General features: G+C 60.9%; 5 protein-coding genes across 6 annotated transcripts; 2 read left to right on the plus strand and 3 right to left on the minus strand.

The window, feature by feature from the left end:
- Positions 1-99: 99 nt before the first annotated feature.
- On the minus strand, positions 100-4,926 carry LOC144092916 (BTB/POZ domain-containing protein KCTD2-like). The gene is made up of 6 exons (XM_077626082.1): positions 2,143-4,926; positions 1,757-1,865; positions 1,598-1,689; positions 1,414-1,509; positions 1,212-1,337; positions 100-1,054 (listed from the first exon to the last, which is right to left on the minus strand). Exons 1-6 carry the CDS (start codon positions 2,356-2,358, stop codon positions 1,025-1,027), a joined length of 669 nt encoding a protein of 222 aa, XP_077482208.1. The 5' UTR covers positions 2,359-4,926; the 3' UTR covers positions 100-1,024.
- tubgcp2 (tubulin gamma complex component 2) lies at positions 2,280-7,005 on the plus strand. Its single transcript, XM_077626070.1, has 16 exons — positions 2,280-2,730; positions 2,829-3,009; positions 3,146-3,501; positions 3,579-3,743; positions 3,821-3,977; positions 4,042-4,249; positions 4,324-4,523; positions 4,604-4,793; positions 4,987-5,132; positions 5,204-5,384; positions 5,467-5,647; positions 5,735-6,036; positions 6,106-6,226; positions 6,350-6,493; positions 6,570-6,763; positions 6,835-7,005. Exons 3-16 carry the CDS (start codon positions 3,223-3,225, stop codon positions 6,908-6,910), a joined length of 2,544 nt encoding a protein of 847 aa, XP_077482196.1. The 5' UTR covers positions 2,280-2,730; positions 2,829-3,009; positions 3,146-3,222; the 3' UTR covers positions 6,911-7,005.
- On the minus strand, positions 6,937-12,532 carry LOC144092910 (inhibitor of nuclear factor kappa-B kinase subunit alpha-like). Its single transcript, XM_077626071.1, has 23 exons — positions 12,374-12,532; positions 12,125-12,287; positions 11,611-11,770; positions 11,358-11,452; positions 11,169-11,286; positions 11,018-11,087; positions 10,791-10,879; positions 10,625-10,714; positions 10,428-10,552; positions 10,244-10,351; positions 10,046-10,181; positions 9,788-9,982; positions 9,617-9,719; positions 9,424-9,547; positions 9,201-9,352; positions 9,045-9,106; positions 8,663-8,772; positions 8,530-8,579; positions 8,333-8,438; positions 8,120-8,267; positions 7,891-8,045; positions 7,503-7,602; positions 6,937-7,418 (listed from the first exon to the last, which is right to left on the minus strand). Exons 3-23 carry the CDS (start codon positions 11,716-11,718, stop codon positions 7,362-7,364), a joined length of 2,301 nt encoding a protein of 766 aa, XP_077482197.1. The 5' UTR covers positions 11,719-11,770; positions 12,125-12,287; positions 12,374-12,532; the 3' UTR covers positions 6,937-7,361.
- Positions 12,533-12,870: 338 nt separating this feature from the next.
- LOC144092561 (uncharacterized) lies at positions 12,871-23,061 on the minus strand. 2 transcript variants are annotated; one of them, XM_077625454.1, is made up of 16 exons: positions 21,288-23,059; positions 21,038-21,128; positions 20,268-20,923; positions 20,051-20,153; positions 19,362-19,701; positions 19,030-19,281; positions 18,519-18,631; positions 18,216-18,280; positions 17,670-17,759; positions 15,859-15,902; positions 14,718-14,905; positions 14,505-14,575; positions 14,276-14,433; positions 13,982-14,144; positions 13,795-13,923; positions 12,871-13,615 (listed from the first exon to the last, which is right to left on the minus strand). In XM_077625454.1, exons 3-16 carry the CDS (start codon positions 20,868-20,870, stop codon positions 13,424-13,426), a joined length of 2,511 nt encoding a protein of 836 aa, XP_077481580.1. In that variant the 5' UTR covers positions 20,871-20,923; positions 21,038-21,128; positions 21,288-23,059; the 3' UTR covers positions 12,871-13,423. The 2 variants fall into 2 exon arrangements, with proteins under 2 accessions (XP_077481580.1, XP_077481581.1); XM_077625455.1 differs by lacking the exon at positions 17,670-17,759 and having other exon boundaries at positions 21,288-23,061.
- Positions 21,983-26,478, plus strand: LOC144093153 (uncharacterized). Its single transcript, XM_077626470.1, has 10 exons — positions 21,983-22,125; positions 22,287-22,468; positions 22,528-22,581; positions 23,402-23,515; positions 23,594-23,838; positions 23,911-24,003; positions 24,098-24,190; positions 24,667-24,748; positions 24,808-24,914; positions 25,676-26,478. The coding sequence occupies exons 1-10, from the start codon at positions 21,983-21,985 to the stop codon at positions 25,874-25,876; spliced, it is 1,314 nt and encodes a 437-aa protein (XP_077482596.1). The 3' UTR covers positions 25,877-26,478.
- Positions 26,479-26,711: the final 233 nt, after the last annotated feature.

A 26,711-nucleotide genomic window follows, 5' to 3' on the forward strand; every position in this document is an offset into this window, starting at 1 on the left:
ATACAGTGGGTGCAAGAAAGGAAAATTGATTATGGAATTATGTTGGACATTAAAGCATTACCAGACCTCCATTTTTTCATAAGGTTATTTATGCACATACGAGGTACACGATGGCAAAAAACGAGTCTGAAGCATATTAGCAATTCTTATCATTTCAAGTATTGTAGGGCGAGATGGAAAACGTGAATATCTATTTCTCTGACGAAGCGGCCCCAGGTGGCTCGCCGACCGCCGGATATCCACTCGTTGCCTGTACAATGGCTTGCTTTCATATTTGATTAATAACGCTCCTAAAATCATTTACTCGTGCTACATTTTTTTCAAATTCCATTCCTATCATTTACAAAGGGAAACATTCATGAAAGTAAGGCGTGCCAAAAATGTCCCAAAACAGAATAACCACGGAGAGTCTGTCCAAAATCAACTGCCACGGAACACAAAGTGCCCTGAAATCAAATGCAACGGACCCCATTCAATCAATGTAAAGGTCAGGCCAAAGGAAGAGTGCTAGTAGTGCACTCCCATTTTCAAGGAAATGAGCCAAAATGCACTGCGCCGCCAAATTCATTTGCCAGCTCATCTTTCACCGCCATTCATTTGGACTGGACGTCTACGCCGTGCACCCGCTGGTTTCCTCTCCTTTGGTCTCGGGCCACGCTACCGGACCTGACCATCACCGTGGGAGTCTTGCAAAGACACGCGTCAACTTCTTTTCGGTACACGCATCGCTAACCAAATATCGCCCATGCTCCCTTCGTAACCACGCCGACCGAGATCACCAATTGTGGCCGTCCGGCGGTTCTGGCCCACAAGTCGCCATTTTCCCCCAAGAGCGGAATACCGGCGAGCTCCCGTCCCACCGGCGAGGGCCCGCTAAACGCCGCCCAGGGGTCCCGCTTCGTTTGCGGCGGAGCGTCCAACGGCGAGCGCCCCGGCCCGGGGAGATTTTTGCCTCCGGACGGGAAGGTGGAGCGGGCCGTCCGTTCCTGGAGTTGCGCGCGGGGCCGACCTTAGCGCGGCGCTGTCACATGCGCGAGCCTCGCTCCTGCAGGATCTGAAGAAGGAAAAACGCTGGCTGAGTGGAGAAATTGTGGCACCTCAAAAAACAAACAGTCTCCTTCATCTAGGCGAGCCACTGGGCTGACGTTTTCTAGGAGAAGCGCCAATCTGGGAGGGGCCTAGCTACGCGCGGGGCGGGTCCTCTCACCCACCTTGGCCTTCTGGCTGGACTCGGTGACGACGCCGTTGGCGGCGTTGTTGAGTTCCCGCGACACCACGCACAGAAACTCGGCCTGGTCCTCGTTGCCGTAATTGTAGGAGGAGCCGATGCTGATCAGCTGGCGGTCAAAAGGGCGCCCAAAAATAAGTGGTTTTGCCGCGCCCTCCTCCACTGGAGTGGATGAGCGGGCTCACCTGTTCGAACTTCCAGCCGTCCGACATGGTGGAGACCATCTGCGTCAGCTCCTCCTCCTGGCACTGCAGCACGCGGTAGACGTGTTTGACGGGACCCTGCGCAGAGCGGGGCGCCGTTACGGGGCTGGCCGGCCGTTATGGGGCTGGCCGCCGGGCGAGGCCGGGCCACGGGGGGGGGGCCTACCTGCGAGGTGCGATTCTCGTTGTCCCGGATGCGCTCCTTCACCAGCCGCACTAGGGAGGCGATGTTGTAGAACTCGGCCTCTTCCAGAACGCCTGAAAAAAAGGAAGGGGAAGAGAAAGGTGGGTCGGGCGCCGGTCTGTCGCCTCCTCCGCCTCTCACCTTCCTCGGCCAGGTTCTTGTCCACGATGAGCTTTCCGTGACGCAGATAGTTGAGGACGGGGCCAAAGTAGGCGGGGTCACGGTCGATCAGGAAGGCCCCGGTGGCGTCCTGAATGCCACACAAGGAGACGGCGTAAGTCTAGGGAGCCTGGGCGGGAGCGTCGTGGGGTGTAAAGTATCCCCCCATGCATCGCCACGTGGCTACGTATGGCCATTTTTGGTGGCCTGGCTACGTCTCCCGATTTATCGCCACCTGGCCGAATATCCCGGGCACGTTCCGAGGGTTCCGTGGACCACGGGCCCGGAGGTTCGCGGTTCGAGGCCGCGGGGAGAAAGAGCCGAGGACCCCGGCCGGCGGGCGGGCGGGCGAAAGGCGGAGGGCTCACTTTGTCCGAGTCCAGGTCCGGGTGGTCCTGGCACAGTCGGAAGAGGAACGACTTGGGCTCCTTGCACAGGGTCTGCCTGGTGGTGACGAAGTAGGTGCCGCCCACGTTGAGGCGCACCCAGCGCGGGGGGGTCGGCTTGCCCTTGGGCGGCCCGCGGGGGTGCTGCGGCGGCTCCCCCTGCTCGGCCGCCGCTTCAAGCACCTGCGGCTCGGTCATGACGTCGCCGCTGGCTAATGGCTAACCGGCTAACTGGCTGACCGGCTCACCGAACCACGGGAACGGCCGAACCGTGAGCGCCAGGCCAGACCGAATCGTCGCGATCCGCCGTCGCCGCCTTCGTCGCCTTCGTCGTCGTCGTCGAGGGAGAGCGCGGTGACGGTGACGTCGGCTGCTCGTCTCGACCCACCGCGACGTTTGACGTCGCGCAGTCGAAGGCGACGCTTCCTGCTCGCGACCGCGACGTCACGCGCGGCGGCTCGGCTCGTCTGGCGCGTGAAATTTGGCTTCCCGTCCGCTTGAGGGCACTGTGGAACAGGCGAGGACAAAAATGAAAGGCGCTCGCCTGGACATAATCAAAACAAAGCTGACGTTAGTTTACGTTGCATCAGATCATAGCGTCAAATGAATGAAATGTGATGTAAAAAAAAATGACCAAACGACCAAAAAGACGTTGTTATTGATTGTAGTGAGCTTGGGCTCCGCCCGGGGGCGGTCTCGCGCTCCTTCGAAGAAGAAACGCGGGACGACGGCGCCACTTCCGAGTCATGAGAAGCCGGGAAGATGTGGAGCAGCTCCTGGATGTGATTGTTTTACAGGTCCCACACGCGTAGATTTGTCGTCAGGTGACGACGCCGGAAGCCCCTCGCGGTACGTAGGCCATCACGAGCGTGAAAGTGGCTCATGGGAGATGCAGTTGCAACGGTGAACACGTGCCTTTTTGTTTCCATAAATAACCGCCAAGCTAGCTGTTTCATGCCATTTTTGGGTTTTTTTGTTTTGGTAGGGAGGCCATATTCGTCGCCGCCCGACGCCCTCGGTGTCTTTGACCGTCTCTGACCCGTCCGGGTCTGCGGCAACAACATGAGCGAGTTTCGCATCCACCACGACGTCAACGAGCTGCTGAGCCTGTTGGACGTGCGAGGGGGCGACGGAGCGGAAGGCTACATCGACCTTCTGCAGAAGCACCGCGCGCCTTACGTCACCACCACCGTCTCCGCCCACGGCGCCAAGGTCAAGCTCGCAGAGTTCTCCAAGACGCCGGAAGACTTCCTCAGGAAGTACGAGGAGATCAAATCCAGGAATGTCCGCCACCTGGACCCGTTGGTCTACCTGCTGTCCCGCCTGTGCGAGGACCCTCAAGTAAGGCGGCGAGGGGGGAGGGCGTCCCGGGTTGCGAGGGTCCGATGGGCTCTGAGCGCTTTGCGTCCGCCGCCCAGACTCTGCAGCGTCTGCGGCAAAACGCCAAAGATCGTTCCGAGGCCGGCGCGCCCCCGCCGGCGCCGTGCGCGACAACCACCGGCGCTTCGGTCATGTCCATGCGGGAGTTAGACGAGCTGCGCAAGAAGATTGGCAACGCCACGGCCGTGTCCAACGCCCCTCTGGTGGGTGCCTCGCCGGCGTCCCGTCCGACAGCCGCCGCCCCCCCCACCTGAATGCCGCCGCCCCGCCTGATCCCCAGTCGTCGGAGGTGACGCGCAAGATGCTACGCGACAAACACACCAAGAAGAACCCGGCTCAGCTCCTCCCCGTCTTTCCCGGCTGGGCGTACGAGCGACCCGCCCTGCTGGGGGACTTTGCGCCCGGCCCCCCCGCCCCGGCCGGCGAGTCGGCAGCGGGTGAGCGCCGTCGGGCTCCGCGCGGAAGCCGGGCCGCCCCGTTATGAACCCGGCTCTCCGGCAGGCGCGCTGACGGCGGCGGCGCAGGAGCACCTGGTGCTGGAGGACCTGCTCTTCGTTCTGGTGGGCGTGGACGGCCGCGAGGTCATCTCCCAGCCCGTACTGGGCCGGCAGAACCGCTCCTTCGTGGTGGAGGCCGCGCTGGACGCCTCGGTCAAGGAGCTGGTGCAGCGCATCCTCCCCGTGGCGTCCTACTACTCCGCCGTCACGCGGTGGGTGGGGCGAGCGGCTCCCTCGCGGCGTCTCCCACCGCGGCCAGCTCGGAAGCCTGTTTTTGGCCGCGCAGCTTCGTGGAGGAGAAGTCGTCCTTCGAGTACGGGCAGGTGAACCACGCGCTGACGGCGGCCATGCGGACCCTGCTCAAGGAGTACCTGATCCTGGTGGCCCAACTGGAGCACGTGCACCGCCGGGGGCTGCTGTCCCTGCAGAAGCTCTGGTTCTACCTGCAGCCCACCATGAGGACCATGGACATCCTGGCCTCCATCGGTAGCGTTTGCGCTCGGCCGTAGAAAGCGGAAGGTCCCGCGGGGGGCCTCCCCTTCCAACTCCCCTTCCTCTATCCGCAGCATCGTCGGTGGACAAGGGCGAGTGCATGGGCGGGGCCACGCTCAGCCTCCTTCACGACCGCACCTTCAACTTCACGGGCGACGCCCAAGCGCAAGAGGTGTGTCTGTACCTGACCAAGGCCGCCAGCGTGCCCTACTTTGAGATCCTGGAAAAGTGGATCTACCGGGGCATCATCCGCGATCCCTACAGGTGAGCCAAAACTTGAGGACAAGAGTTCTGTGGGTTTTTTTTCGGGAGCTTGCTCTTTCTCCAGGCAGATACTTTAGACCAGTTTTCAAAGTTTCTACATAGAGAGAAAACCTGCCAATTTTGGTCAAAAAACAAAAACAAAGCAATATTCCCCCACCCGTTCACCCGTGCCATTCAACCTTTGGGTGCGCAGCGAGTTCATGGTGGAGGAGCACGAGCTGCAGAAGGAGAACATCCAGGAGGACTACAACGACAAGTACTGGGACCAGAGGTACACCATCGTACAGCACCGAATTCCCTCCTTCCTGCAGAAGATGGCTGAAAAGATCCTCAACACCGGTGAGGTCGTGGCGACGTGGTTCCCGCCCGGATTTCCCGCGCTCGTCTCACCGCCGGGCCGGCCCCGACAGGGAAGTACCTGAACGTGGTGCGCGAGTGCGGCCGCGACGTGACGTGTCCCGACGCCAAGGAGGTGGTGTACACGCTGAAGGAGCGGGCCTACGTGGAGCACATCGAGAAGGCCTTCAACTACGCCAGCAAGGTGCTCCTGCGCTTCCTGCTGGACGAGAAAGAGCTGGTGGCGCGGCTGAGGTGGGCGCTCGGTCGTGGCGTGCGACGGCTCTCGGGAGGGGCCCGGCCAGCTAAATCTGAGGAGATCCCCCCCCTCGGCCAGGTCCATCAAGCACTACTTCCTGCTGGACAAAGGCGACTTCTTCGTACACTTTATGGACCTGACGGACGAGGAGCTGAGGAAGCCCGTGGACGACATCGTCCCGCCGCGGCTGGAGGCGCTGCTGGAGCTGGCGCTGCGCATGAGCACGGCCAACAACGACCCCTACAAGGACGACCTCAAGGTGGGCCCCGTCCTCGGTGGGCGGGTCCCGTGCCATCCCACCCCGCCCTCGCCTTACCTCACTCTCGCCCTCGGCAACGCCCGGCAGATCGACCTGATGCCCAACGACGTGATCACCCAGCTCCTTCGGGTGCTGGCCATCGAGACCAAGCAGGAGAAGAGCGTGGCCCAGGGCGAGCCCGGCGACGGCACCCTCAGCGGCCTGGAGGCCTTCTCCTTCGACTACGTGGTCAAGTGGCCCCTGTCGCTCATCATCAGCAGGAAGGCCCTGACCAGGTACCAGATGTTGTTCCGCCACATGTTCTACTGCAAGCACGTGGAGCGGCTGCTGTGCAACGTGTGGATCAGCAACAAGCGCGCCGACCGCCACCGCTCGCACGCCGCCAAATGGTGAGTGGCCGTGCGCGACGCCGGCCGGCCGGGTCGCTCCCTCTCGCTGCCGCACGCTCTCGTCTGCAGGTTCGCGGCGGCGTTTGCGTTGCGCCAGCGCATGTTGAACTTTGTGCAGAACATCCAGTACTACATGATGTTTGAGGTCATCGAACCCACCTGGCACCTGATGGAGAACAACCTGAAAACGGTGAGCCCAAAAGAGCCGGCGCCGACGCTCGGTTCTCGGGAGTGGTCGGGCGCTGGAACCGGCCCTCGCCAGCCATCCAAATCAGCTTTTGACTCCTTGCGTCCGTCCGTCTCTCCATCTCAGGCGTCCAACATCGACGACCTGCTGTGGCACCACACGGGCTTCCTGGACAACTGCCTGAAAGACTGCATGCTGACCAACCCGGAGCTCCTGCGCATCTTCTCCAAGCTCATGTCGCTGTGCATCATGTTTACGGGTCGCATGCAGGTGAGGAGAGCGGACGTGGGAGGGAATAGCCCGCCGGCGTCCGTCCGACTGACACGCGCCTCCCTCCCCTCTCTAGCGTTTCGCTCAGAGCCTCAGGCCAGAGGAGGATGTCAGTGGCCCGGCCGCCGGTCCGACCTCGGACGCCGGCTTGGACGCGTCCATCGTCAACTTTGACAACAACTTCAGCGTCCTGCTGCTGGACCTCCTGGACAAACTCAGCATCTTCAGCACCAACAACTGCGAGCACAGCATGATCAGCATCATCTACAGGTGGGGACGCGCAGACGTTGGCGGCGCCGCCGACGTCTGCGCCGCCTTCTAAAGGCTCCGTCCTCCCGCAGGCTGGACTTCAACGGCTTCTACGCCGAGCGTCTGGAGAAGATGGCGCTGGAGAGGAGCCAGAGGGCGGCCACGTAGAACAAGGAAGAAGACACTGGCACACGCCATTTCTTTGTCCGTTTATTCCATCTCGAAAACCGAGCCATTTGTTGGATTAAAAGGATTTGTTTGTCTGCAAGTCTCACCAGTGGCCTTCATTTTGGAGGCCGGCACGCGGCCCGCCCAAGTCTGCGCGGCCAGTACGCTCGCGATGGGGACTTCTCACCGCTATTTGGGGAAAAGCGTCTTTCTTCTTCCTCCTGGCGAAAGCGTCGGCGGTGGGACGGCCGGCGCCGGGATCGGCGACAACGTCACGGGCCCGTCGGACGTCTGCCTGCTCGCGACAAAACTCAAGTGGAGGGGATCGCGAGCAGGCAGCCCATCCGTCGATTCCGAGAGGGAGGCTCTCTGCCGACCCTTCCGCCGACGAGCGGCAAACTCCGCGGGAGAGAAATTGACCGCCGCCTCTCGGGGTCGGAAGGACGTCCCCTCACTTCTTCAATTTGCCGCCGAACGTCTCGTACTTGGTCCAACTCCAGTCTTGATCCTTGGGGCCCAGGGGAGGCAAAAATTGGTGGGAGGCGGCAAAGGCCGGGGCGGCCAATCGGGGGCGGCGCCGCTACTCACTCACCACCATGCTTTTGGCCTGCTCGTCGGCCGCTTCGCGCATGAGGCTGTTCAGGTGACTCAGGTACTTGTGGGTCTCCTCCAGGAGGCGGGGGGCCGCGTCCCTGCACGCACGCCAAATGGCATTCAGACACACTCATACAGACGGGTTCAGAGCAGAACTTCCCATTGGCTTTTAACTAGGTCTGTGGAGACATTTTAATCCCTCCAAAAATTCATTTTCAACTTCTTGAAGCCACTCAAAATTGTGGACCAAAAAAATGACATACACATATATAAAACAGTTCAAATCAAAAGGTAGCTGCTTCCAACTACCTTCCTATCTACAAAAAAATCCATTGGAAAAGCCTAATCGTCACCGGTAAATCAAAAGTCAAGATAAAAGTGAGTACCTGTCGTCTGGACCGGGCAGCGAGGTGAGCGGATGAGGCACCAGGGCCGGGACCGGTGCCGCCGCTGCCGCCGATCCGCCCCACTGGGACGCCGGGGGGAGGTCCGTGGACTCGCAACCGGTCGCCGAGACCGAGTCTCGCGTGGAGTTCTGCGCCTGGCGGGGGGGGCCAAGGCGGTGGCGTGAGAACCCACCGTCGCCCCTTTCCGGCGGCAGTGGCAACGGCTTACGCAAGCGATCTTGAGGAGGTGCCAGAACTCCCGCTGGCGCTTGATCTGCATCTGCATGACGGTGTTGTCCGCCTCTTTGATGCTCTCCAAGGTCTTCTCGATCCGCGGGAACAGGTCGATGATTTTCTGTTTGCTGTTCAGGATCTTACTGGGGAGGCCAACCACCACGTTTTGAGTCGCGAGACACCGCGGTCGCGTCGTCGTCGTTCTTACCTGAGGTGCGCGTAGAGATCTTTCAGCACCCTGTCCTGGTTTTTCACGGTCTGGATGATGGCCTTGACCATCTCCGAACTGTCGCCGCTCAGGTCCGCCTCCGGCACTGCCAACAGACAAAATCGCAGCGTCGTCATCGCAGCGTCGTCATCGCCGCTGCCGTCGCGCCGCCGTCGGGGCGAGAAAGCGCTTCTGACCTTTACATTTGATCTTCAGCTGCTTGTAGAGCTCTGTGGCTCGCTCCTCCCTGAAAATGAATCAAATGTCCGTTAGACTCGAGCCGGGAGGGGGCGAACGGACGCAGGCGAACGGACGGACGCAGGCGCTCACAGCTGCTCCATCTTGTCTCCTCGTCGCCGCGCGTAGGGACTCCGCTGCAGCTCCACGATCTCCGTGTGCAGGGCCATGATCTGGTCATCCAGGTGGCTCACCTCCGCCACCTGTCGGACGGCGCCAGGGTCCAGCGTCAGCGTCTGTTTTTTTTTTGCCAACGACATCGGCGCCTCGCCGACAGCTAGCCCTTGACATAACCCTACCGTCAGCGCTAACTAAGCTAATTAGCGGTGGCTGACCGAGCTAAGATTGCAGTCAAATGACGATGTGGGTTGGGGGTTTAACCCCCCTAAAAACAAAAACTGCTGTTGGTTCATTATCGCCTGATGCCACGGGGGGGGAACAAAAAAAACGGAAGATACGGAAAGGTTTTTCCGACCTGAGCAAAGGCGGCGGCTCGCTCCTCGTTTTCCTGCCAGGCCTTCAGCATCTTCTCCGACGCTGCCCAAGACACGACAAGAAGGGGAGAGGTGGAGAGAGGGGCGGGGGCGGAGGCGGACGGCGGAGAGCGGCGAGGACGCCGGGCGAGCCTCACAGATGCCGTAGTGCATCTGGTCACTGTACTTTTCCAGGTCGTACTGGATGCTGCTACGGAAGAAGTCCAGCTTGGCTTTCAGCTGCTGGGAGAAGCCGAACATGCTGTTCTTACAGCGCGTCAGGTTGGTGTTGTATCGCAGGAGACTCAACCTGGAGGGGCGGGGGGGGTTAGGGCGAAGGGTTAGGGGCAACAAAGGGCGGGGCCGGCGGGACACACTCACATGGCAGCGCGCTGGCCTTGGAACAAGCGGCCGTAGTCGTCTTTCAGGCCGCAGATGTAGCTGAGCGCCTCGGCCCAGACCTTCTTCAGGACGCCCAGCGGCAACGGCGTCTGGGCCTCCTGGACTGAAAGCGGGCCAAACGGCGAGTTGGAACCCCAGCGGACGCGGAGCGCCGGCCGGTCGGCTGGCTCACCGATAGCCTTGACCTTGTCGGGCAACCGCCGGGCGCTCAACGGCCCCGCGTACTCGCCGGCACTCTTGTCGAACAGGTACACCATGTAAGCGTCCCAGCCTCGCTGCGGCGGGAAGGACGGAGTGAGGCGGCGCCCATCGCTCGTTCGCTCGGCCCATCGGCGGGACGTACCACGCCGTCCAGGACGCACTGCGCCGCCGGCTTGCGGGGGTCCAGGGACACGCCCGTCTCCTGCAGCAGTTCCTGGTGGGCCACGTGGATCCCGCTCTCCGCCTCCACGCGTTTCTGCAGGCTGTGCAGCGACTCGTCGGGCGCCAGGCGGAAGGAGTGCACCTGGGCCGTGGTCATGTTGAGGACGTGCACCACCTGCATTGGGACGCATTCGTGCGGTCAATTCCTCCGAGGTCGAGTCCCGTTACAAGTCCTGACCTTCATGGCGAGGATCTGGTCCAGGAGGTCGAAGCAGAGCGGGTTCTTGCCGTCGGGGTGGACGCCACCCCCCCTGTGGACCGGGTCCCACTTCAGCATCAGCTGCAACAGCGCCTCCATGGGCTCCAGCAGAGTCCTACGGGGGTTTAGGGGACAAAAACATTTCCTAGGAAATCCCGCACGCTAGCTCGCTCTCACCTGCTCAGGTTGTTGGGGTACGGCAGATGAGTGGAGAAGCGCACTTCTCCGTTGGCTTCCTCCACCGCCATGATGTCCTTGGGCCCCTTGTTGCGTACCTTGCTGGCCCTGGGTTAGACCCCCCCAACCGGGTTAGCCGGCCGGCCCCGAGTCAACCCGGCCCGACAGCGACGGCCTCACGAACCACTGCACCGGCTGCAGGTTGTGCAGGAAGGGCCTGAAGCCGCAGCTGCATTCGAAGATCATGGTCCCGAAGCTCCAGTAGTCCACGCTGACCGTGTACGCTTTGTTCTCAAACAGCTCGGGCGCCTGCGGGCAAAGCACCGGGTGACCCCGCCGCCACGCCGAAAACGCCGCCCGCCGCCGCAGCCGTCGTCTCACCAGGTACTGCAGCGTGCCCACGAAGGACGTGCACAGGCTGCCCTGGTCCAAGTCTTTGGCGTAGCCCAGGTCAATGATCTTGTGCACCAGCTGGAGCCAGAGAGGAGGGTTTCATTGAACAAAAAAACTTTTTTTTTTTCAATTAAGAAAATTGGCAGCGCGTCACCTTGCCGTTGACTTCCTGCAGCACGATGTTCTCAGGCTTCAGGTCGCGGTGGATGATCTTGTTTTCGTGCAGGTACCGGATGCCAGAACCTGAGGAACGTTGGAGTTGGGCCGGTAAGCTGGCGGCCATCTCGGCTAGGCCGCCAAGCACATCTCAAAGTGTACGCAGCTGGCATTTGGGTTTTAAAGAGCGCTTCGATTTGGGAAGGCGGCGGGAGGCCTACGCACCCACGTCGTTGAGCAGGGCCAGGACGTCGCTCTCCTTCAGGCCGCAGCAGTTCTCCGGCCGGCTCAGAACCTGAGAGGGTGGTGGACACGCGGATGTGACGAGCGGAGACCGGGCCAGCGGCGTCGGCGGCGGCAACAACGGCGGTCGTACCTTGCGGAGGTCGCCGTGCGAGCAGAACTCCATGGCGAGCAGCGGCAGATCGTTCAGGGCGATCAAGTTGATTTCTTCGGGGACGTCTCGCGCCGTCACCACGTTGATGTGGTTCAACCTGAGCGTCGGCAAACGGCGGCCCGTTTTTGACACGTTCCCTTTCAGCGGACGGGCGGGCGCCAAACCCACTTCTTCATGATCTGGATCTCGCGACTCCAGCGGTCCTTGTTCCTGGGCGTCAGCTCCAGTCGGCACATCTTCACCGCCAGCTTGTCACCGCTCACCTGCGCGACGACACCACACGTCCCGTCATTTTGAGCCGCGTCGCTGGGTCGGGCAACCAGCATTTGGACCCGAGCTCACAGAGTGTGCATATATCGTGTTGTGGCATCGGCGCAAGATTCCTTAGTACTCCCCAAAAGTGAAGGCCCCATCGACTCACCTGGTGCTGGTAGAGGTAAACGTGGGCAAAGCCCCCCATTCCCAGGCGCTCCTTCAGCTCCCAGTCGCCGCATTTATGGTTGCTGTGTCTGAAGGGAGGCTGATCCATCGTGCCCAAGCACAGAGGCAGACAGTCCGTCGGCACAGGGGACGACTACACCCTGGGGACGCAGAAGCATAACCCAATTCAACGTCTCGCGTCACTCTTAACCACAAAACGTCTGGTTAATAAACACGCGCCACGCGACTTACGGGCGCCGAATTGAACGAAAAGGAGGAAGAGCCGCCATGACGCTGACGGCTATCCGCTAGCTAATGCTAACATCAACAACTCGCGCCCCAGGAGGTAGATGGAGCCACCGGCAAAGAGAGCCAGCTAACTCGCTAGCTGGCTGGCTGTCTTGGCTCCGTCTACCTCCTGGGTCGCGAGTTGTTGATGTTAGCATTAGCTAGCTGGCTCTCTTTGCTCTCCCCGGGAGAAAATGCTGCTGGCCCAGAGAAAGAAAAAGACTCACGTCGTAGCGCCTCTTCCTACATGAAGACGGGCGACACTCGTGTGTCTCGTCTTTCGTGTTGTGGTGTCTCGGCCGTCCACAAAGTCCGACAGCGAGCACTCTTTAGCCGCCAGCGAAGGACTTTTCGGCGTCGCGTCCGTCACGTCATCCAACGCCGAGGAGCCTTCAAGAGCCCACGAACATTCGGCAACACTTTACAATTCGCTTCGCTCTCGACGGAAAAAAATATGGCATGTTCGGTTGTCTCACGAGCTCGTCTTCTTCCCCTTTGCTCGGCCGCGTCGAACGGAAGCCTATTTGCTCCGCGTACCTATCGGACATTCTTCCAATTGCGAAAAAAACAATATAAACGGGAAACCCCGCCACCGGAAACCCGCCTACAGTTAGCCCGGATTGGCTTCATCACCCTCGCGACTCTCGCGATGATAGGCGGAATGGATTTTTTTTTTATTCTTCTTCCGGTCAATTTTCTTCCTACGGCGTGTGCAAAGTGTCATCGTGGACTACGCGTTCAGAAAATGTAAAATTCTATTCAATAATAATTTGCAAATAAAACTCATTCTATTGTGGCCCAAGTTTCCCTTGAATGGTTCCTTGTTTTATTTTTTTTTGCCAAAAGTATACCAGCCATTTTTGAATGTAGAAATATAAGCCTGGAGAATAAGGGGTGCCTGCTTAGATGCACTTTGCTCATTGGCTGCTTATCTGTGTTTTGTTCTATAAAAAACTGCCAACTGGACATCACGTTTGGAAACTGACATTTTATTTTCATCCAGGTTCAAAAGAATAATGTTATAGTAGGCTAAAGCGCTACAGTGTAGGGATGACTATATCAAAGTTTCCTTATTTATTGAGCTTAATAAAGGAGTTTGGAAAAGGTTGTTTTTTTTTGAACATTTTGACTTATCTTTACCACGTTTGTTAGGTCAATCGTTGAACGACCGACTGAGTGTGGCAATACTACAAATGGATTGAATGCAGAGCAGCTGGAAAACGGCGACGTGTTTCCGATTGGCTGCGGAAAACGGCGTTGTGTTTCCGATTGGCTGCCCGGCCCTATTTCAAAGCGTTTCATTGGCTAATAAGTTAATGATGTCATGCTTTTGGGAGCCCCGGCACATGGGGCCCCGCCCGGCGTTGGCCCAAGCTGCAATACTGGCGGGGCCCGCAGACCAGTAAAAAATGCCAGAGTGGAGCAATGCCTTTTGATTTCAGGAAGGTGGAGACCACAAGTGAAGACCACCGGTGGAGGTGCCGCCAAACTCCGCCCCCCTGGGCAAAGCCAAGTACTAAAAGCCCTCACTTTTTCACGGCTTGTCTGTAGCTGTGTCTCTGGACGTCCTGGCCCACGTTGGTGGCCCCGCCTCGGTCCTCCTGCGGGTCGGGACGGCACCGCGCCCCGCTCGGCGCGCCCCGGTCCTCCCGCGGGTCCTCGCCGTCGCCTTCCGCCTTGGCCCGCAGCAGGGCCACGTACGTCTCGTAGCGCGTCTTCTACAAAATTCCAAATGCTTTTATCAGTCGCGCGGAAATATCCGACGGTCTGGCGTCCCGTCCGTCGAGGGTCCCGAGCGGGAACGTTCATTGGCCTTGGGACCTCTAATGCCGTGGGAGGCAGTTAAAGCGTGGGGACGGGGAACCGAGAGCGGACGCGTTTCCACGGGGGCGCGTACCTCAAAGCGCAGGTGCTGGTCCCTTCGTCGTCGCTCCTTGACTTTGCCGTCCGGAGGTCGGGAATCCAATTGGGCCAGTTCCGACGCCACGGCTCGCAGGCGGGCCTCGTGCGAGCGCGCCTGCTCCTCCTGCGCCGAGCAAGCGGGTCAGCGTGGCCGACGCCACGTCGTTCGTCCGTCCGCTCACCTGAGAGAGTTTGCTCACGTCGCCCGACAGCGCCGGCCCTCCCGACTTGCGGCGGGAGAGCGCCGCCCCCGCCGATGCCGACGGCGGCGGCAAAGGCGGCGCCGACAGCGTCGCCGCCACCGTGTTGATGCGAGCGATCCACGAGTGCATCTGCTCGGCCGTGCTGTCGCGGAAATAAGACCGTGTCACGTGATGTGACGGGGATGGAAGGACTTGAACTTTTCCCCCGCTTTGCCAGCAGCACCGGTGCAAAAAATCCCAACGTGCGTTACTACGTGGGCGGCGGGTACTCACGGCGCCTGGAAGAGGAAGAGCCTCCAGTCGGCGGTGCGCAGGTAGAAGACGTTGTCGCGTTTGCTGTAGTCGCACGCTTGTGTGGCCAGCGAGTGATGGATGGACACGGCGTTCTTCAGGTCCTCGTCGGTCAGCGGCTTGTCGCCGCGGTGCTCGCCCTGCGCGTTGGCCGTCAGTCACGCCGCCTTTCCGTTTAGCTTAGCTTAGCGCTACGGCGGGAGGGACTCGCCTTTTGCAGGTAGAGGATGAGGCCCTTCAAGATGGCGTAGAAGGTCTTCCAGCCCCGCTTGCCTCTGGGCGCTGCCAGACAGACACAAAGTCTTTGTTCTCGCCGCGGCAAAGGGAACCAAAGCCACGTGGCGCCACTCGAAGCGAGACGCTCGCTTCGCCGCATTCGAGGAGGTCGCTAGGAAAGCGTGTCCGATTGTACGTGCTCACTTACTTCTTTTTCCGTCGCGGTCGGCGTGCACTTTGCGCACCAGGAAGCCATTCTTGTAGAGCGCCGTTCCACGGGGAGCCGGCCGATCCGCCGTCCCTTCCTCGCCGCCGCCGCCCGCCCCGGCCATTCCGGAGGAGTCGGACGGGCTGTCCCCCAATTCCGAGAAGGACTTCCTCAGCTCCTCTTCGTCCCTGCGGAGAGCGCAGACTCGGATAGCCGCCGCCGCCGCCGCCGCCGCCGCCACCGTCGGCTCGTCTTGACGGCGGGGGTTAGCGACGGACCGCGGGACGCGCGAGGGGCTTTCTCACAAAATGTGCAGGAAAAAAACAAACAAACCAGAAAAACAATCGGGTCAACGGCGCCGATTCGACGGTCCCGCCCACCCCGTTTAAACGGCATCGAGCTCGGGAGGAAGACGAGCGCCACGGCGGTCGGCCAATCGGCGCGCGGCCCGTCGCCCGGCAACTGCCGAGCGACTCGACGCCGGCGAGAGGGGTCGGAAGGACGCGTTTCCACGGCGACGCTCGACACGCCCCCTCAGGTAGTCACGTGACGTCACGGAGCGGCGTCGCCACGGAGACCGAGTATTTTGTTCCGGCGGCTATTCCGGGAGAGGTAGTGGGAGGATGCGGGCGAGGCCGGCGGCACGCCAGAGAGCGGTCGCCACGGCAACGGAGCCCGCTCGCCGGCCAGCAGGCCGGCCTTCTGCCGACGTCGGCCATCGCCGCCATTCGCCGGCGTTCGACGGATTCCTTTTGCGGAGGGAGGCCAAAAAGGGAAGAAAAAAAAAGGCCATCGTTTCTACGACGCAAGCTTCCGACAGCGGCCGGCGGAAGCGCAAACGAAGCCCCGGCGCTAGCTAACTGGAAGAAATCAAGTCCCGTGCGAGTCTGCAAACGTGAAGGTGCAAAAAATGTGTCACCGGGACAACGCTACCCTCCCGCCAAATGCAGCGAGCGCAACGCTCGACTGCTCGACACCAGGGCCCAAAGGAAGCCGCATTGCCACCATCGGGAGCCTTTTTTTTCCAAATGGACGAAGCGAGCCACCCGAGGGGAATTTGGAAGTCCGTTTGCCAAACGGTGGGACCAAAGCCGTACGCCGCGGACATTTTCTCCAACGGGAACGCGTGCGTTTGACTTACAGTGTCCACTGTAGCCTCTGATTCTTGATGGAGTTGTAGAGCGCCTGCACAGACACAAAAACAAAGGCCGTCGTCAACGACAAACCGGGACGCTCCGACACGGCGATCCGACCGAACGACTTTTTTCCGGGTCCACATTTCTCTCCAGACCGACTTTTTTTTCCTTCACATTTCCCTGAAGAGGGAGGCCCGTTGGCTGACCCCGCACCTGACGGAAGCCGCCAAGGCCAAGCGCCCGGGGGCGTACCTTCCTCCTTTTGCGGGCCTGCGGGTGGTTCTGGCCGTCCTGCGCTTTCCCCAGCAGGTCCGGAAAGACCAGCGGCTTCAGGGAACGCGAGCGCGGCGTCCTGGGGTAGCGGAAGGGGTCCATCACGCGGAAGTCGCGGCCGTAGCGGACCGTGCACAGCGAGCGCGAGCGCAGGCGTCCCGCCGAGTGCAGGCTGTTGACGCCGATCATGGCCGGACGCCGAGAGCGTGCGCCCGACCCGAGAGGGCGGGTGGGGGGTTCGGGGGGTGTGCCGGTCCGGGACGCCCGGCTTCTGCCGGGAGGGCGGGCTCGGAGGACGGGGATTCCGAGCGCCGCGGCTTTCGTCACCGTGCGGAGAAAAGAAAAGACGGCTGGCTTGCTGGCTGGCGAGCGAGCGAGCGAGAGAGCGGCGGCGCCGGAGCCTCGTTTCGTTCTCTCGCTGCTTTTTTTTCCTGCCTTTTTCGACTCGCCCCCCTTCGGTGTTGCCACGGCGACCGGGAGGCTGCCCAATGTCGGCGGCTGCCGAGCGCCTCTCCTTCTCACCGCCCCCGTACCTCCCGTCCTCTTTCCCTCACGTTCTGTTCCGTGGTGGCGCCGGGTGGGAGAAAAGGTGCAAATGTTCCACGGCCGCTTCCTCCGTGGCGCTGGCCAGAGAAAACGCCGCTCGGAAGCGTCGGCGCCATCGCGGAGCGCAGAGAAAGAAAGATGTTGACGGAAAAACAAACAAACAAACCAAATGAAAAAAGGCCTTTTCTGGGTGGAAAAAAAACACAAAGAAAACAAAAAAAGGCCTTTTCTGCCAACCGTGGGGACGCTTTGCTCTCTACGGCTTCCCTGGGGATGCTTTCCTTTCCTTCCCCTTTCCTTGGGTCAAACTCCTCCCAGTTTCAAGGAATCAGACTTCCACTGGCACCCCCAATTTTGGGTCACCTCCTTACTCCACTTCCTGTTGATTTGGGTTCACTTGGTGTTGATTTGGGAAGGGCTTTTTCAGGTGATTTCTTGTTGATATCAGATGATTTTGGGGGGGGGGGGTAGAAATAATTGTTGAAATGTGCTCAAATGAAGGTGGAACCGTAGCTTGTTGGCAAAAGGCGCGCACACAACCGGGCCGCCTTCATTTCCCGAATTAGAGGACGTGTAAACGATGCCAACGGCCGAGCGGGCGGACGGACGGACGAACCCGGTTGCCACGGCGACCGCGCGGAACCACTCTGTCGTGTCGCCGTGGCGACCGCTCCGGGGACACTCGCGTACGCTCGGAGAAGGAAACCACCCACGTGGTGGACCTTTAAGGGCAATGACTTGATTGGGGGTCCAATTTGCCCCCTCCCGTGCGCACTTCCTGTACACATTGGATGGTTTGGCAAGTGCGCCTCGCTTCCTCTTATATTTTGCTTTCGCACGGGGAGGGAGGACAACCATGCCAGAACAACGGCTCACTTCCTCTTCATTTCCGATGGTTTGGGGGGGCGTTCTGGCATCATTTGCTTTTTACGTATGGTCCGAATCAAAACGATGACAGCCAACAGTGAAAAGCCAAGAGAGATAGCAAAGCCACTACCTTGAGCAGATGTTCGGGGAAGCGCCGTCCCTCGTCGAGTCCTTCCATGTCGTGGACCGACTTTGCCCCCGGCGACTTCTCGTCGATGTTCTGACAAACGGCAACATGGCATTCTTAGAAGGCTGACACTCGATCGCACGGGTGTCCAATTGAAGTATGCGCTCATGGGGCGCAGGGGGCCCGCTCCAAAGGGATGGGACGGCAATATACGGAGATGGCTGCTTTTGCGCTAATACGGTGAGAGCGATGACAAAAAAAACACAAGTAGCTTCCCTTTCATTTATCACTATCTAAGTTGATTTCTGGGAAAGAAAAGAGCCAAATGGGACCCCTTGATTTCAACACCTTGTCAGCTTTTGAGCCCCGAGCTAATGGGGAGGCAGTTTTAGCTCCATCTAGTGTTCCAACTGGGAAGTGCTCAAGAAAGTAGGCCGAATTGAGCTTTGGCAAGGTGCCGCCTCCGAGCGAGCATTGATTTGACCCTCGCTTTCGAGTGACACTCGTTGAAAAGACGCTATGTACGGATTTGACAAGGTGCACACTCACCGGGCCGTGCAGGTCGCCATCGGCGTTGAGCAGCACCGGCGCGCCCGTCAGCGTGTGAAGGGCATCTGGGGGAGAAGAAATAGCCACTTTTCAAAGACTAGCAAAACACGCCGAACATGACCATTCAACGACAAAGTGCTAGCGAGCTTCAAGCATCCGGAGTTCACAATTAGAGTCAAACGAGTGACAAATGGAGGGTTACGATTTCCTCGGTGGCCCCCTGGTGGCGACGGGACACTTGGCAGGCCATTTCTTGGCCATTTTCACACGTACACACAAATTGTCGGTAGCGAATGTTCTCACCCACTGATGAAAAAACGGAAGGGTTGCACTGAAAATGGCGGCGAGACGAGCGAGAGTGGTCGCTCTCCCGCTCGGGACTCTGGCCCGGGACGCCTGCGTCCTCGCTCGACACCCTGCGCGCACAAAAACAGAGAAAAGCTCAGAAAAGTTTCAAAGTCTAACCCGCCACACGCACGAAAAACCAGGGCGTCAATGGCACCCGGCCTCTAGCTAAGCCTAACATTAACCCGGCTCGAGGCTAGCAGGCTCGCAGGTGGGAGGGAGATGTCTCGCACCCACACGAGCCACGAGCGGAAGCTAGTGAGCGATAGCTAGCCCATGATGACTGAACCAACCACAATTTAGCAAAAAGGACAATTTGGGAGATCTTTCGTGCCCCTTTTTTCGTGGTTATCTGCGTGGCCCCGCCTGGCGAGCCGCAGACAAATACCACGGTGCACCCGAGCGCTCGGCGCGGACGCACCGCGACAACGGTAACAAATGGAGGGAAGAAAAGCCCACTCCCACTCACCCCCCGCAGAGCCGTGGCACCTGGCCCGCCACCGGGACCCGGCGCCTCTCGGGGGGCGAGCCTCCGCTCAGCCTCTCGCTGGACGGCGCCCGCGTGGCGTCCGATTCGCCCTCCACCGAGTCGGACGGCGCGGGGTCGTGGCGGTACGTCCCCCCGACGCGGCCCGATTCCGCCGTGCTCAGAAAATGACAGCCGAAGGTGTCCTCCGCACGGCGGCTGGGACGGAGGGGGTCCGAGATGCGCTCCGACGCCCTACCGCAGAGAAAAGCCCGTCGCTAAGGCCGTCGCTAAGGCAGGGCTTCGCGCTTCGGACGGTAAGGGTTGGCGTCTACCTCCTGGGGGATCCTCGTTGTCGTGGACTCCCGAGCGGTCCCGGCCTCACCGACGACCGCGCCTCCTCCCCGTCCGGCTCCGGACCGTGCGCTGGGGCCGGCTCCCCTCCTTGGCAGAGGCTCCCGAAGGCCGAATCCTCCTCGGGCGGCCGGTCCAGGTCCGTCTCCCGGTAACAGCGCAGCGGCACGGCGTCCAGGTCGGTCTCCGAGTACTCTAGGGTCCGGCCGACGACGGCCGTTCGGGGAAAGCGCGGGTCGGCCGCTTCCACCTCCACGTGCTGCACGCGCCGATCGGGGTCGCGGTCGCTTGCACTCGGGGGCGCCGTCGCCGAGCCCACGTCTGCGGCCAGGAGAAAAAGACAAAGCTCATTCGAAAACGGCCATGTGTGATTTACGTACGTTAGGTTAGGGTTTTGCCCATTATTAGGGAGGGATGAAGTATTATTATACTTGGTCTTGTTTTTAATTGCTGTGTTTTTGCATTTAGCCTTTTGCCCTTTGGCCTTTTTTCCTCAGTTGGATTGTTGTCTTTGTTTTCTTTTTTTTATATATATATATTTTTTTGATTGGCCCCAGCCAACGAGGTGTCGAGCTCGCAATCATTTCTTTCCTCTCGTCACCGACAAGCGCACGACTTCTAAGAAGACGTCGGGCCTCGGGGCGCATGCGAGGTTCGCCGTGTGGGTTACTCGGGGCGACGGCACGGTGCTCCTCGGGTCCGAAGAGGAAGGCCCACTTGGCCCGGGCCGTCTTCTGGCAGCGCAGCGACGGGACGGGTGCGGCGCAGTCGCTCTGCGAAAAAGAGGGTCGCCGGGCCTCAGCTGGGACATTTTCTCGCCCATTATTCCCCGCCAGGACCATTTTGGCATTTTAGAAGTTCGCGTCGTCCAGAGGGGGGGGTCCCACCTGTATTCCCGAGCTGGTCCCGTCGCTCCGCCCCGGCGACTCCGGCCCCCCCGCGCCTCCCGTCACCCCGTCGGAGCTCGGCGAAGATCCTCCGGGGCTCTCGGAAGCGTCTTCGTCCGGAAAGTCCGGGACCACGGGGCCCAGCAGGAGGCGCTCTCTCCTCCTTCGCTCGGCTCGCTTTCGTCGCGCCGTCGGACCGAAGGTTCCGCCGGGGCGCTCGGGGGAGCCGCGGCGGGCCAAGGACGGCCGTCCGGGCTCCTCCGGGGAGGCGGTCAGCTCACCGAATCCTCGCCGGCCCGGCCGGGATTCTTCCCCGCCGACTAAAGTCCGGACGTACGACTTGCGCACGTAGCTGAAGGAGACCACGGAGCGAAGAGGCTTTTCCCGGTGGGCGGGGGCCTCGGAGCGCCGCGGCCGAGAAGCCCCATTCCGCCAGAGCGGGGGAGATCCGGCCGCGGCCGGCGAAGGGAAGCGTCGCCGCGGCGCGCGGGATCTCCGGCCCTCCTCGAGGTCCGGAGGACGTCCTCCCGATGTCCGGCCACCGTCGCGGGCGGGACCAACCTCCTCCGCGGACGGGTGAAGCGCGTTCCCGCACCGGGACATGCTTTGTGACTTTGAGCGGGCCCCCCCTCGGACCGAGCCCCCCTCGTCGGCACCTGAGCAAAGGGGGAGGAACTCCTGAAGGGTCCCGTTTCCAGCCACGTGAGCGCAGGCGGGCCAGACGCTAAAGCTGAGCGACCGCGGTCGTCCCGTCGGCACCCCCGACGCACCTGAATCCAATCGTCGGATGGCTTCTCGAGCTTCCTGATGAGTTCACATCATCGGAGGCAGGTGTGGGGGAGGCGGGAACACGGACACTTGCTGCAAAGCAAAAGTTGGCTGAATGTCACCTGGGGGGGGGGGGGGGGGGGGGGTTGTTTGGGGACGTTTTGGGGGTTGGCTAGCGGTGCGGCCAAGGGGACGTTGCGCGCCGATTGCGGAATCACCGAGCAAAATTAGGAGGACCAAGAGTTAACTCACCGCAAGACAGAAGCTCGAGGCCCGGTTGTCCGACGCGACGAAGACGGCCAACATCTCGGCGCCGCAGTTGCTTTGCTGAGTGCGATCGTAGCTAGAGGGAGGGAGGGAGGGATTTAGGCTGCCAGGGAGAGAGAGAGAGAGGAAGGCAGGCTGCCAAGGAGGGAGGGTGGTTCGAGGACGGCAAGAGGACGAGAAGGAGACTGCAGCGCTGGCGACCGGCGACGTAACGCTTGGCCACCGAGTCGCGAGAGACACCTCCATTCGCCCGAAGCAAACGTGGCGTGGGGTCAAGGCCGCTTTTGGCCGGCGATGACGTCTCTTTCTGTGCCGACGACAGACGTCCGGCCAGCCTCGCGCCGTCGAGCGGGTTGGCCGTCGGGCGCCGTCAATGGCGCTCAATGAGTCGGAGCCATCATCGGAAGGCGAGCACGAGGGAGAAAGGGCGGGCCGCTTGGCTGAGGCTGAGCCGCGCTCCAGTGAGAGAGCGTGAACAGACTGCAAAGGATTGTGGGTATAACCAGGACCAATTCCTTCAGTCTCTTCTCTAACTCACATAAACGGAATGAATGAATGACAAGTGAATGATGCAACGCGAGCGATGGGAAGAGAACGCGAGAAGTAATGGACGAGCCTTTTAAACGTCCATTACGGTGTGTGTGTGTGTGGGGGGGGGCTGACTTGGGGTGGGCGTACCCATGTCGAGTCGGGGGCGCGCGCCCCCCAGCGGCGGGAGCGTGCACCGCGAGGAGGAGCCGTCCGTGCTTGCGTGCGCGCCTGCCGAGCGAGCGAACGACCGAACGAACGAGCGAACGAGCCACCGCAGCCGCACACTTAGCAGGTAGGAAATCGAACGCAAGCGAGCTCGAGCTCGAGCTCGAGCCCGAACCCGAATCCGACCGACCGAGCGAGTGACGTTTTTACGAGGCGCCCCCCCCCCCTTTCCTCCGACCGGACCACCTCATTCCATCGCTGCCTGGCACGTGCGCGCGACTCGGCCAGTGCCACGACGCGACAGGCCGGGGTGGGGGTGGGGGGTCCGAATTTGGTTCTAGACGACGCGGACGACACAGACGACGACGACGACGTGTATTTGCAAAATGGGCCCGCTTGCCCGCCCGCGCGCGACATGCGCTTTTTTGTCGTCCTCCAATGGCACTCGACGTCTTTTGCTGGAATCCGACGTGCAGCGGGCGTCGATGGGCGCGGGCGCGGGCGCGTGCACGCCGCATCCTTCGAGCAGGTTCTCCCACCACCGACGACGACGACGACGAGCGCGCGGCCCTTTGTCTGGCGCGTGCACGCTGGCGCGCCAGCATATAGTCGCGCGGCATTATTCCAGAACATGGAGGCAGCGTGCCCTAGCTCCAGCAACAATAACGGCGCCAGACGTCCAATGCATTTGAGGCAGGAGGGCTGGCGGCAAGCGAGCCAGTCAGCCCGCTACCATTAGACGGGACTCCTCTTTGAAATGGAGGGCCGAGACATGAAAAGAGCTTTCGTGGCCCCTACTATCGTCTTCTCCAGTCATTATTTGATCAAAATAAAATCAAAGCATCCCCCGTTGACGGCGTGGGACGTCCGCGCCATTTGTAGCGTCTGCTAAACCGCGTTCCGTTGACACTAGAACGATCGGACGGCAAACAAAGGAGGCCGAAGGCCCGGGGATGGCGGACCCCGGCGCGCTCTCCCTTTAGCGGACAAAAGCGCCATTGAGGCGAGAGCGAGCGGAAGATGGCGGCGACGCGTGCCGCCGGGGTCGGAGGTCGGGCCTAATGCCGCTCGCTCTCACGGCCAAAGCGCTTCAAAGCCGGCCGTGGGAAAGCCACCGGCAGGAGAGAGGGGGGCGGGCCCTCCTCGCTCCTCTTTCTTCTCCGTCGGTCCCTCCCACTTTGGCCGTCCGTCAAGCTGGCGGGAAAACTAGCCGCGGCCGGTCGGGGACGGCCTTCTATTTTGGGAACGTAAGATGAGTGAAGCGGTGTCCGTTCGTCCCCCGCCAAAGTCGGAGGCGAGGGGCGGGCCTCGATTTCCGGTCGCGAGCCGCTCGGAAAAAGCGTCGGTAGCGCCGTGCCGAGCGCCCGCCGGAAATCGTTGACGGGCCGGGCTCCGTCCCGCAGCTCACGCCGCCACCATGGACAACAACGCCGCCGAGAAGGTATGCGAAGGCGCCCGCGACGGGAAGGTGTCCCCACGAGCTCCCGCCATCAAACCCTCGGGCGGAGCTCAGCCGGGTAGGTGCCGATCCGAGCCAATCGGTCGATTCGACCACCCCATCCGAGTCTCGAGCGTTTGGTCGCCGTCTCTGGCAGACGGCGCCAACGGGCAGAACAGCCCCAAGTCGCCTTCCGGCCAGGCGCTCCCCGGCAAGGTGGCGGGCGACGCCCACAAGGTCAAGAAGGTGGCGGTGGTGCGGAGTTCCCCCAAATCGCCCGGCTCCCTCAAGACGCGGTCCCCGGCCCCCCTGGCCGCCGCCCCTCCCATAGCCGACCTCAAGACGGTCAAGTCCAAGGTGGGCTCCACCAAAAACCTCAAGCACCAGCCCGGCGGCGGCAACGTGAGTGGGCGACGGCCGGGGGCGTGGGGGAGGAGTGGCGGCGAGAGCTGGCGTGGCCCGCCTCTTTTGCAGGTGCAGATCCTGGACCAGAAGGTGGACTACAGCAACGTGCAGTCCAAGTGCGGCTCCAAGGCCAACATCAAGCACATGCCCGGCGGGGGCAACGTGAGTCGCCTGCGCTCGCGCCGGCCGCGCCATGCTGTGCCATGCTGTGCCATGCTGCACTTTGTCCCAAGATGCCCTCCTCCTTGTCCCTCAGGTCCAAATCCTGGACAAGAAGCTGGACCTGGCCAGCGTCCAAGCACGCTGCGGCTCCAAAGACAACATGAAGCACACACCGGGGGGCGGCAAGGTGAGTCCGCGCCACGCCGCTCCGGGCGACCAAAAGTAAAGCGGCATTGACGCGAGGGCCGCTCCCCTTTATGGCGGCTCGGTAACCAGGACGACTCGCGTTGCACCGATACCGGCTTTCTCCCTCTTAAGAGACGCCGGCGTTAAATAAGTACGCTTGATTTTTACGGTGCCTTTCTCCGACCGCGTTGACCGAGAAGCCCGCACCCGGTCGAACGGCGCCGGGCCCGAGACGGTGGCTCGCCGCCCCAAATCCCATCAGATCGGCGGCCCCCGCACAAATCCCACCCACTTACGTCTGGGAAAGGGCATGGTATCGCGTCCATCGCCACTTGCCGTTCCGAGAGCATCGGCGCAACACTAGCGACCCCTCGTCGTCCCTCGGCGTGCCGGAGGTCCCCCCGTGACGCGGCCCGCGGCGCGACGACGGCACGGCGCGCTCACCGAATGACGAGGTTTCCGTCTTTCTCCCTTCAGGTCCAAATCGTCCACAAAAAGGTGGACCTGGGCAGCGTGTCGTCCAAGTGCGGCTCCAAAGACAACATCCGTCACAAGCCAGGTGAGCTCTTCGCTCGCTCGCCAGCTTCCACGCCGCTTGACGCTTGGCGTCGTCCCCAGGAGGCGGCAACGTCGAGATTAAAAGCGAGAAGTTGGAGTTCAAAGTTCAGTCCAAGGTGGGCTCGCTGGGCAACATCAACCACGTCCCTGGGGGAGGACAGAAAAAGGTACACACACACACACACAGTGAAGTGCACGGAACCACACACACTCAGCGCTAGACTCTTTCCATCTCCCAAGGCGCTAGATTTGATTTCAGACGGTGGACGGGAAAGTTCTCGTGGCGTCCATTGAAATGAGTGGATGGCTCCCAGACGTCCAATGGAATTGAAGCGGGACGTTGGGCCGGCCGTCGGCCGTCGGCCGCTCACCCGCGTTGGACGTCTGGAGCGGAATTTTTCCACTCGCGTTCCATCCGATACTCCACGCTGTTTTTGATTGGGCAAATGAAACTAAAGATAAAGCAGTCCCACGAATAATAAACGGAATGATTATGCGTGTGATGAGATGAGAAAAACATGAACCCCCCCCCAAGCTCCCCCAATTCCTTCAGTCAGTCATCCTGGATGTGCCATGTCTATTTTTCATCTATTCATTTTCATGCTTATGATTTGCTTTGTGTTGACTCCATCACCTATTATTTTTGTCACCACCTCATTTCCCCGTCCAACCCAACCACCCACCCAATCCCGATCCAGCGTAGCGAGCGGCCGAGGGCGAGCGGAGGCCCCCGGACGGCCTCTCCCCCCCTCCGCTCGCCGGTCTAGGCGGAGAACGCCGGTAAGTATACCGACGCGTCGTCCTCGACTTCACCGTCGCGTATCGGCGCCGTACGCCGCGGGCCCACGCCCGCCCGCCGCTCGCTCGGCGACGGCTGACGGGGCTAACGGGCTACCTGGCCTGACCCGGCCCGGCCTCTTGTGTCCAGATCGAGAGCCACAAGCTGAGCTTCCGCGAGAGCGCCAAGGCGCGCACGGACCACGGCGCTGAGATCGTCTCGCTGGAGGACTCGCCCACCGGGGAGCTCAGCGCCGTCTCGTCGTCCGGCAGCCTCAACATGGCCGACCCCCCGCAGTTGTCCACGCTGGCCGACCAGGTCAGCGCCTCGCTGGCCCAGCAGGGGCTGTGAGGGTCCCCCCCTCCCCCACGCTCCCGTCCTCCTCCTCGCCGGACTTTTTGGTTTCGTATGCTCGTTTGCCCTCCTCCCCCTTCCTCCACATTAGGGCAGGGCCCGCCTCCTCTCCTTTCGACGGCGAGGGAAGGCATCGCGTTCACCATGGTTTCTTACTGAAAGTTTGTCACGTCCTTGTCCGAGGCGGTCGGTCGGCGGATCGGTCGACCGGGCTTCCCCCGGATTTGAGGCGTACCTTGGCCTCGGTCCCGGTGGAAAGTGTTTGTGTGGGTTAGGGGTTCCCTTTTTCCACGCTCGTCCCCGTGTAAACGTGAGCGGTGCTTCCGGCCGGCATGGCATGGCGCAAAAGCGTGCTTCTCCACGCCGGCCTGCCGGATGGGACGTGGGGAATGTTGGATTCAGGGTAATGCCAGCGTTTGTCGTGTTTTCTTACCAAGTGCATGCTAACTTCTTCAATGGCGTCATCACCGGGAGCCGGTCGGCCACTTTCCGGTGTCACTGACCGGCCCTCCGAATGTGATGTGTCGTCTTCTTCTTCTTCTTCTTGTGCATTTAAATGTCTGTACAATTGTGTTGGACAATAAAGACTACTCGTTCCACGTCTTTTTTTTTCTTTCTTTTTAAAGTAGAGTGGCCACTTTGGTTTTTCCCCAGTGCCGATAGCTGGGAAATGTTATACTACATAGTGTAGGGTGCAGGGCCCCAAGCCCCGATGAACGAACTCAGGCGTGGCAAAGGAAGCGCTGGCTTTTCTTCTGCCTAAACAAGCAGCACCTGACTGCAATCCACTGATTGCGCTTGTAGACAAATGACAAACCATTGGCTAGCCTGG

Source organism: Stigmatopora argus, chromosome 18 (genome assembly GCF_051989625.1).
Source record: "Stigmatopora argus isolate UIUO_Sarg chromosome 18, RoL_Sarg_1.0, whole genome shotgun sequence".
Classification (NCBI taxonomy): domain Eukaryota; kingdom Metazoa; phylum Chordata; class Actinopteri; order Syngnathiformes; family Syngnathidae; genus Stigmatopora; species Stigmatopora argus.

What these genes read in the sequence shown, in the direction of transcription:
- LOC144092916 (XM_077626082.1), bottom strand. Translation starts at nt 2,358, where the DNA reads ATGACCGAGCCGCAGGTGCTTGAAGCGGCGGCCGAGCAGGGGGAGCCG. An exon ending in CGGACCTGGACTCGGACAAA is followed by an intron (nt 1,866 to 2,142) that starts GTGAGCCCTCCG and finishes TGTGGCATTCAG; the next exon opens with GACGCCACCGGGGCCTTCCT. An exon ending in AGTCCAGCCAGAAGGCCAAG is followed by an intron (nt 1,055 to 1,211) that starts GTGGGTGAGAGG and finishes TTCCTTCTTCAG; the next exon opens with ATCCTGCAGGAGCGAGGCTC.
- tubgcp2 (XM_077626070.1), top strand. Translation starts at nt 3,223, where the DNA reads ATGAGCGAGTTTCGCATCCACCACGACGTCAACGAGCTGCTGAGCCTG. An exon ending in CCGTGTCCAACGCCCCTCTG is followed by an intron (nt 3,744 to 3,820) that starts GTGGGTGCCTCG and finishes CCTGATCCCCAG; the next exon opens with TCGTCGGAGGTGACGCGCAA. An exon ending in ATCATCCGCGATCCCTACAG is followed by an intron (nt 4,794 to 4,986) that starts GTGAGCCAAAAC and finishes TTGGGTGCGCAG; the next exon opens with CGAGTTCATGGTGGAGGAGC.
- LOC144092910 (XM_077626071.1), bottom strand. Translation starts at nt 11,718, where the DNA reads ATGGATCAGCCTCCCTTCAGACACAGCAACCATAAATGCGGCGACTGG. An exon ending in TTTACCTCTACCAGCACCAG is followed by an intron (nt 11,453 to 11,610) that starts GTGAGTCGATGG and finishes GTCGTCGCGCAG; the next exon opens with GTGAGCGGTGACAAGCTGGC. An exon ending in CCAGATGCACTACGGCATCT is followed by an intron (nt 9,107 to 9,200) that starts GTGAGGCTCGCC and finishes TGTCTTGGGCAG; the next exon opens with CGTCGGAGAAGATGCTGAAG.
- LOC144092561 (XM_077625454.1), bottom strand. Translation starts at nt 20,870, where the DNA reads ATGTCCCGGTGCGGGAACGCGCTTCACCCGTCCGCGGAGGAGGTTGGT. An exon ending in GGACCAGCTCGGGAATACAG is followed by an intron (nt 20,154 to 20,267) that starts GTGGGACCCCCC and finishes TCTTTTTCGCAG; the next exon opens with AGCGACTGCGCCGCACCCGT. An exon ending in TCCCCGAACATCTGCTCAAG is followed by an intron (nt 15,903 to 17,669) that starts GTAGTGGCTTTG and finishes GTGTCTGTGCAG; the next exon opens with GCGCTCTACAACTCCATCAA.
- LOC144093153 (XM_077626470.1), top strand. Translation starts at nt 21,983, where the DNA reads ATGTCGAGTCGGGGGCGCGCGCCCCCCAGCGGCGGGAGCGTGCACCGC. An exon ending in ACATGCCCGGCGGGGGCAAC is followed by an intron (nt 24,004 to 24,097) that starts GTGAGTCGCCTG and finishes CTTGTCCCTCAG; the next exon opens with GTCCAAATCCTGGACAAGAA. An exon ending in ACACACCGGGGGGCGGCAAG is followed by an intron (nt 24,191 to 24,666) that starts GTGAGTCCGCGC and finishes TTCTCCCTTCAG; the next exon opens with GTCCAAATCGTCCACAAAAA.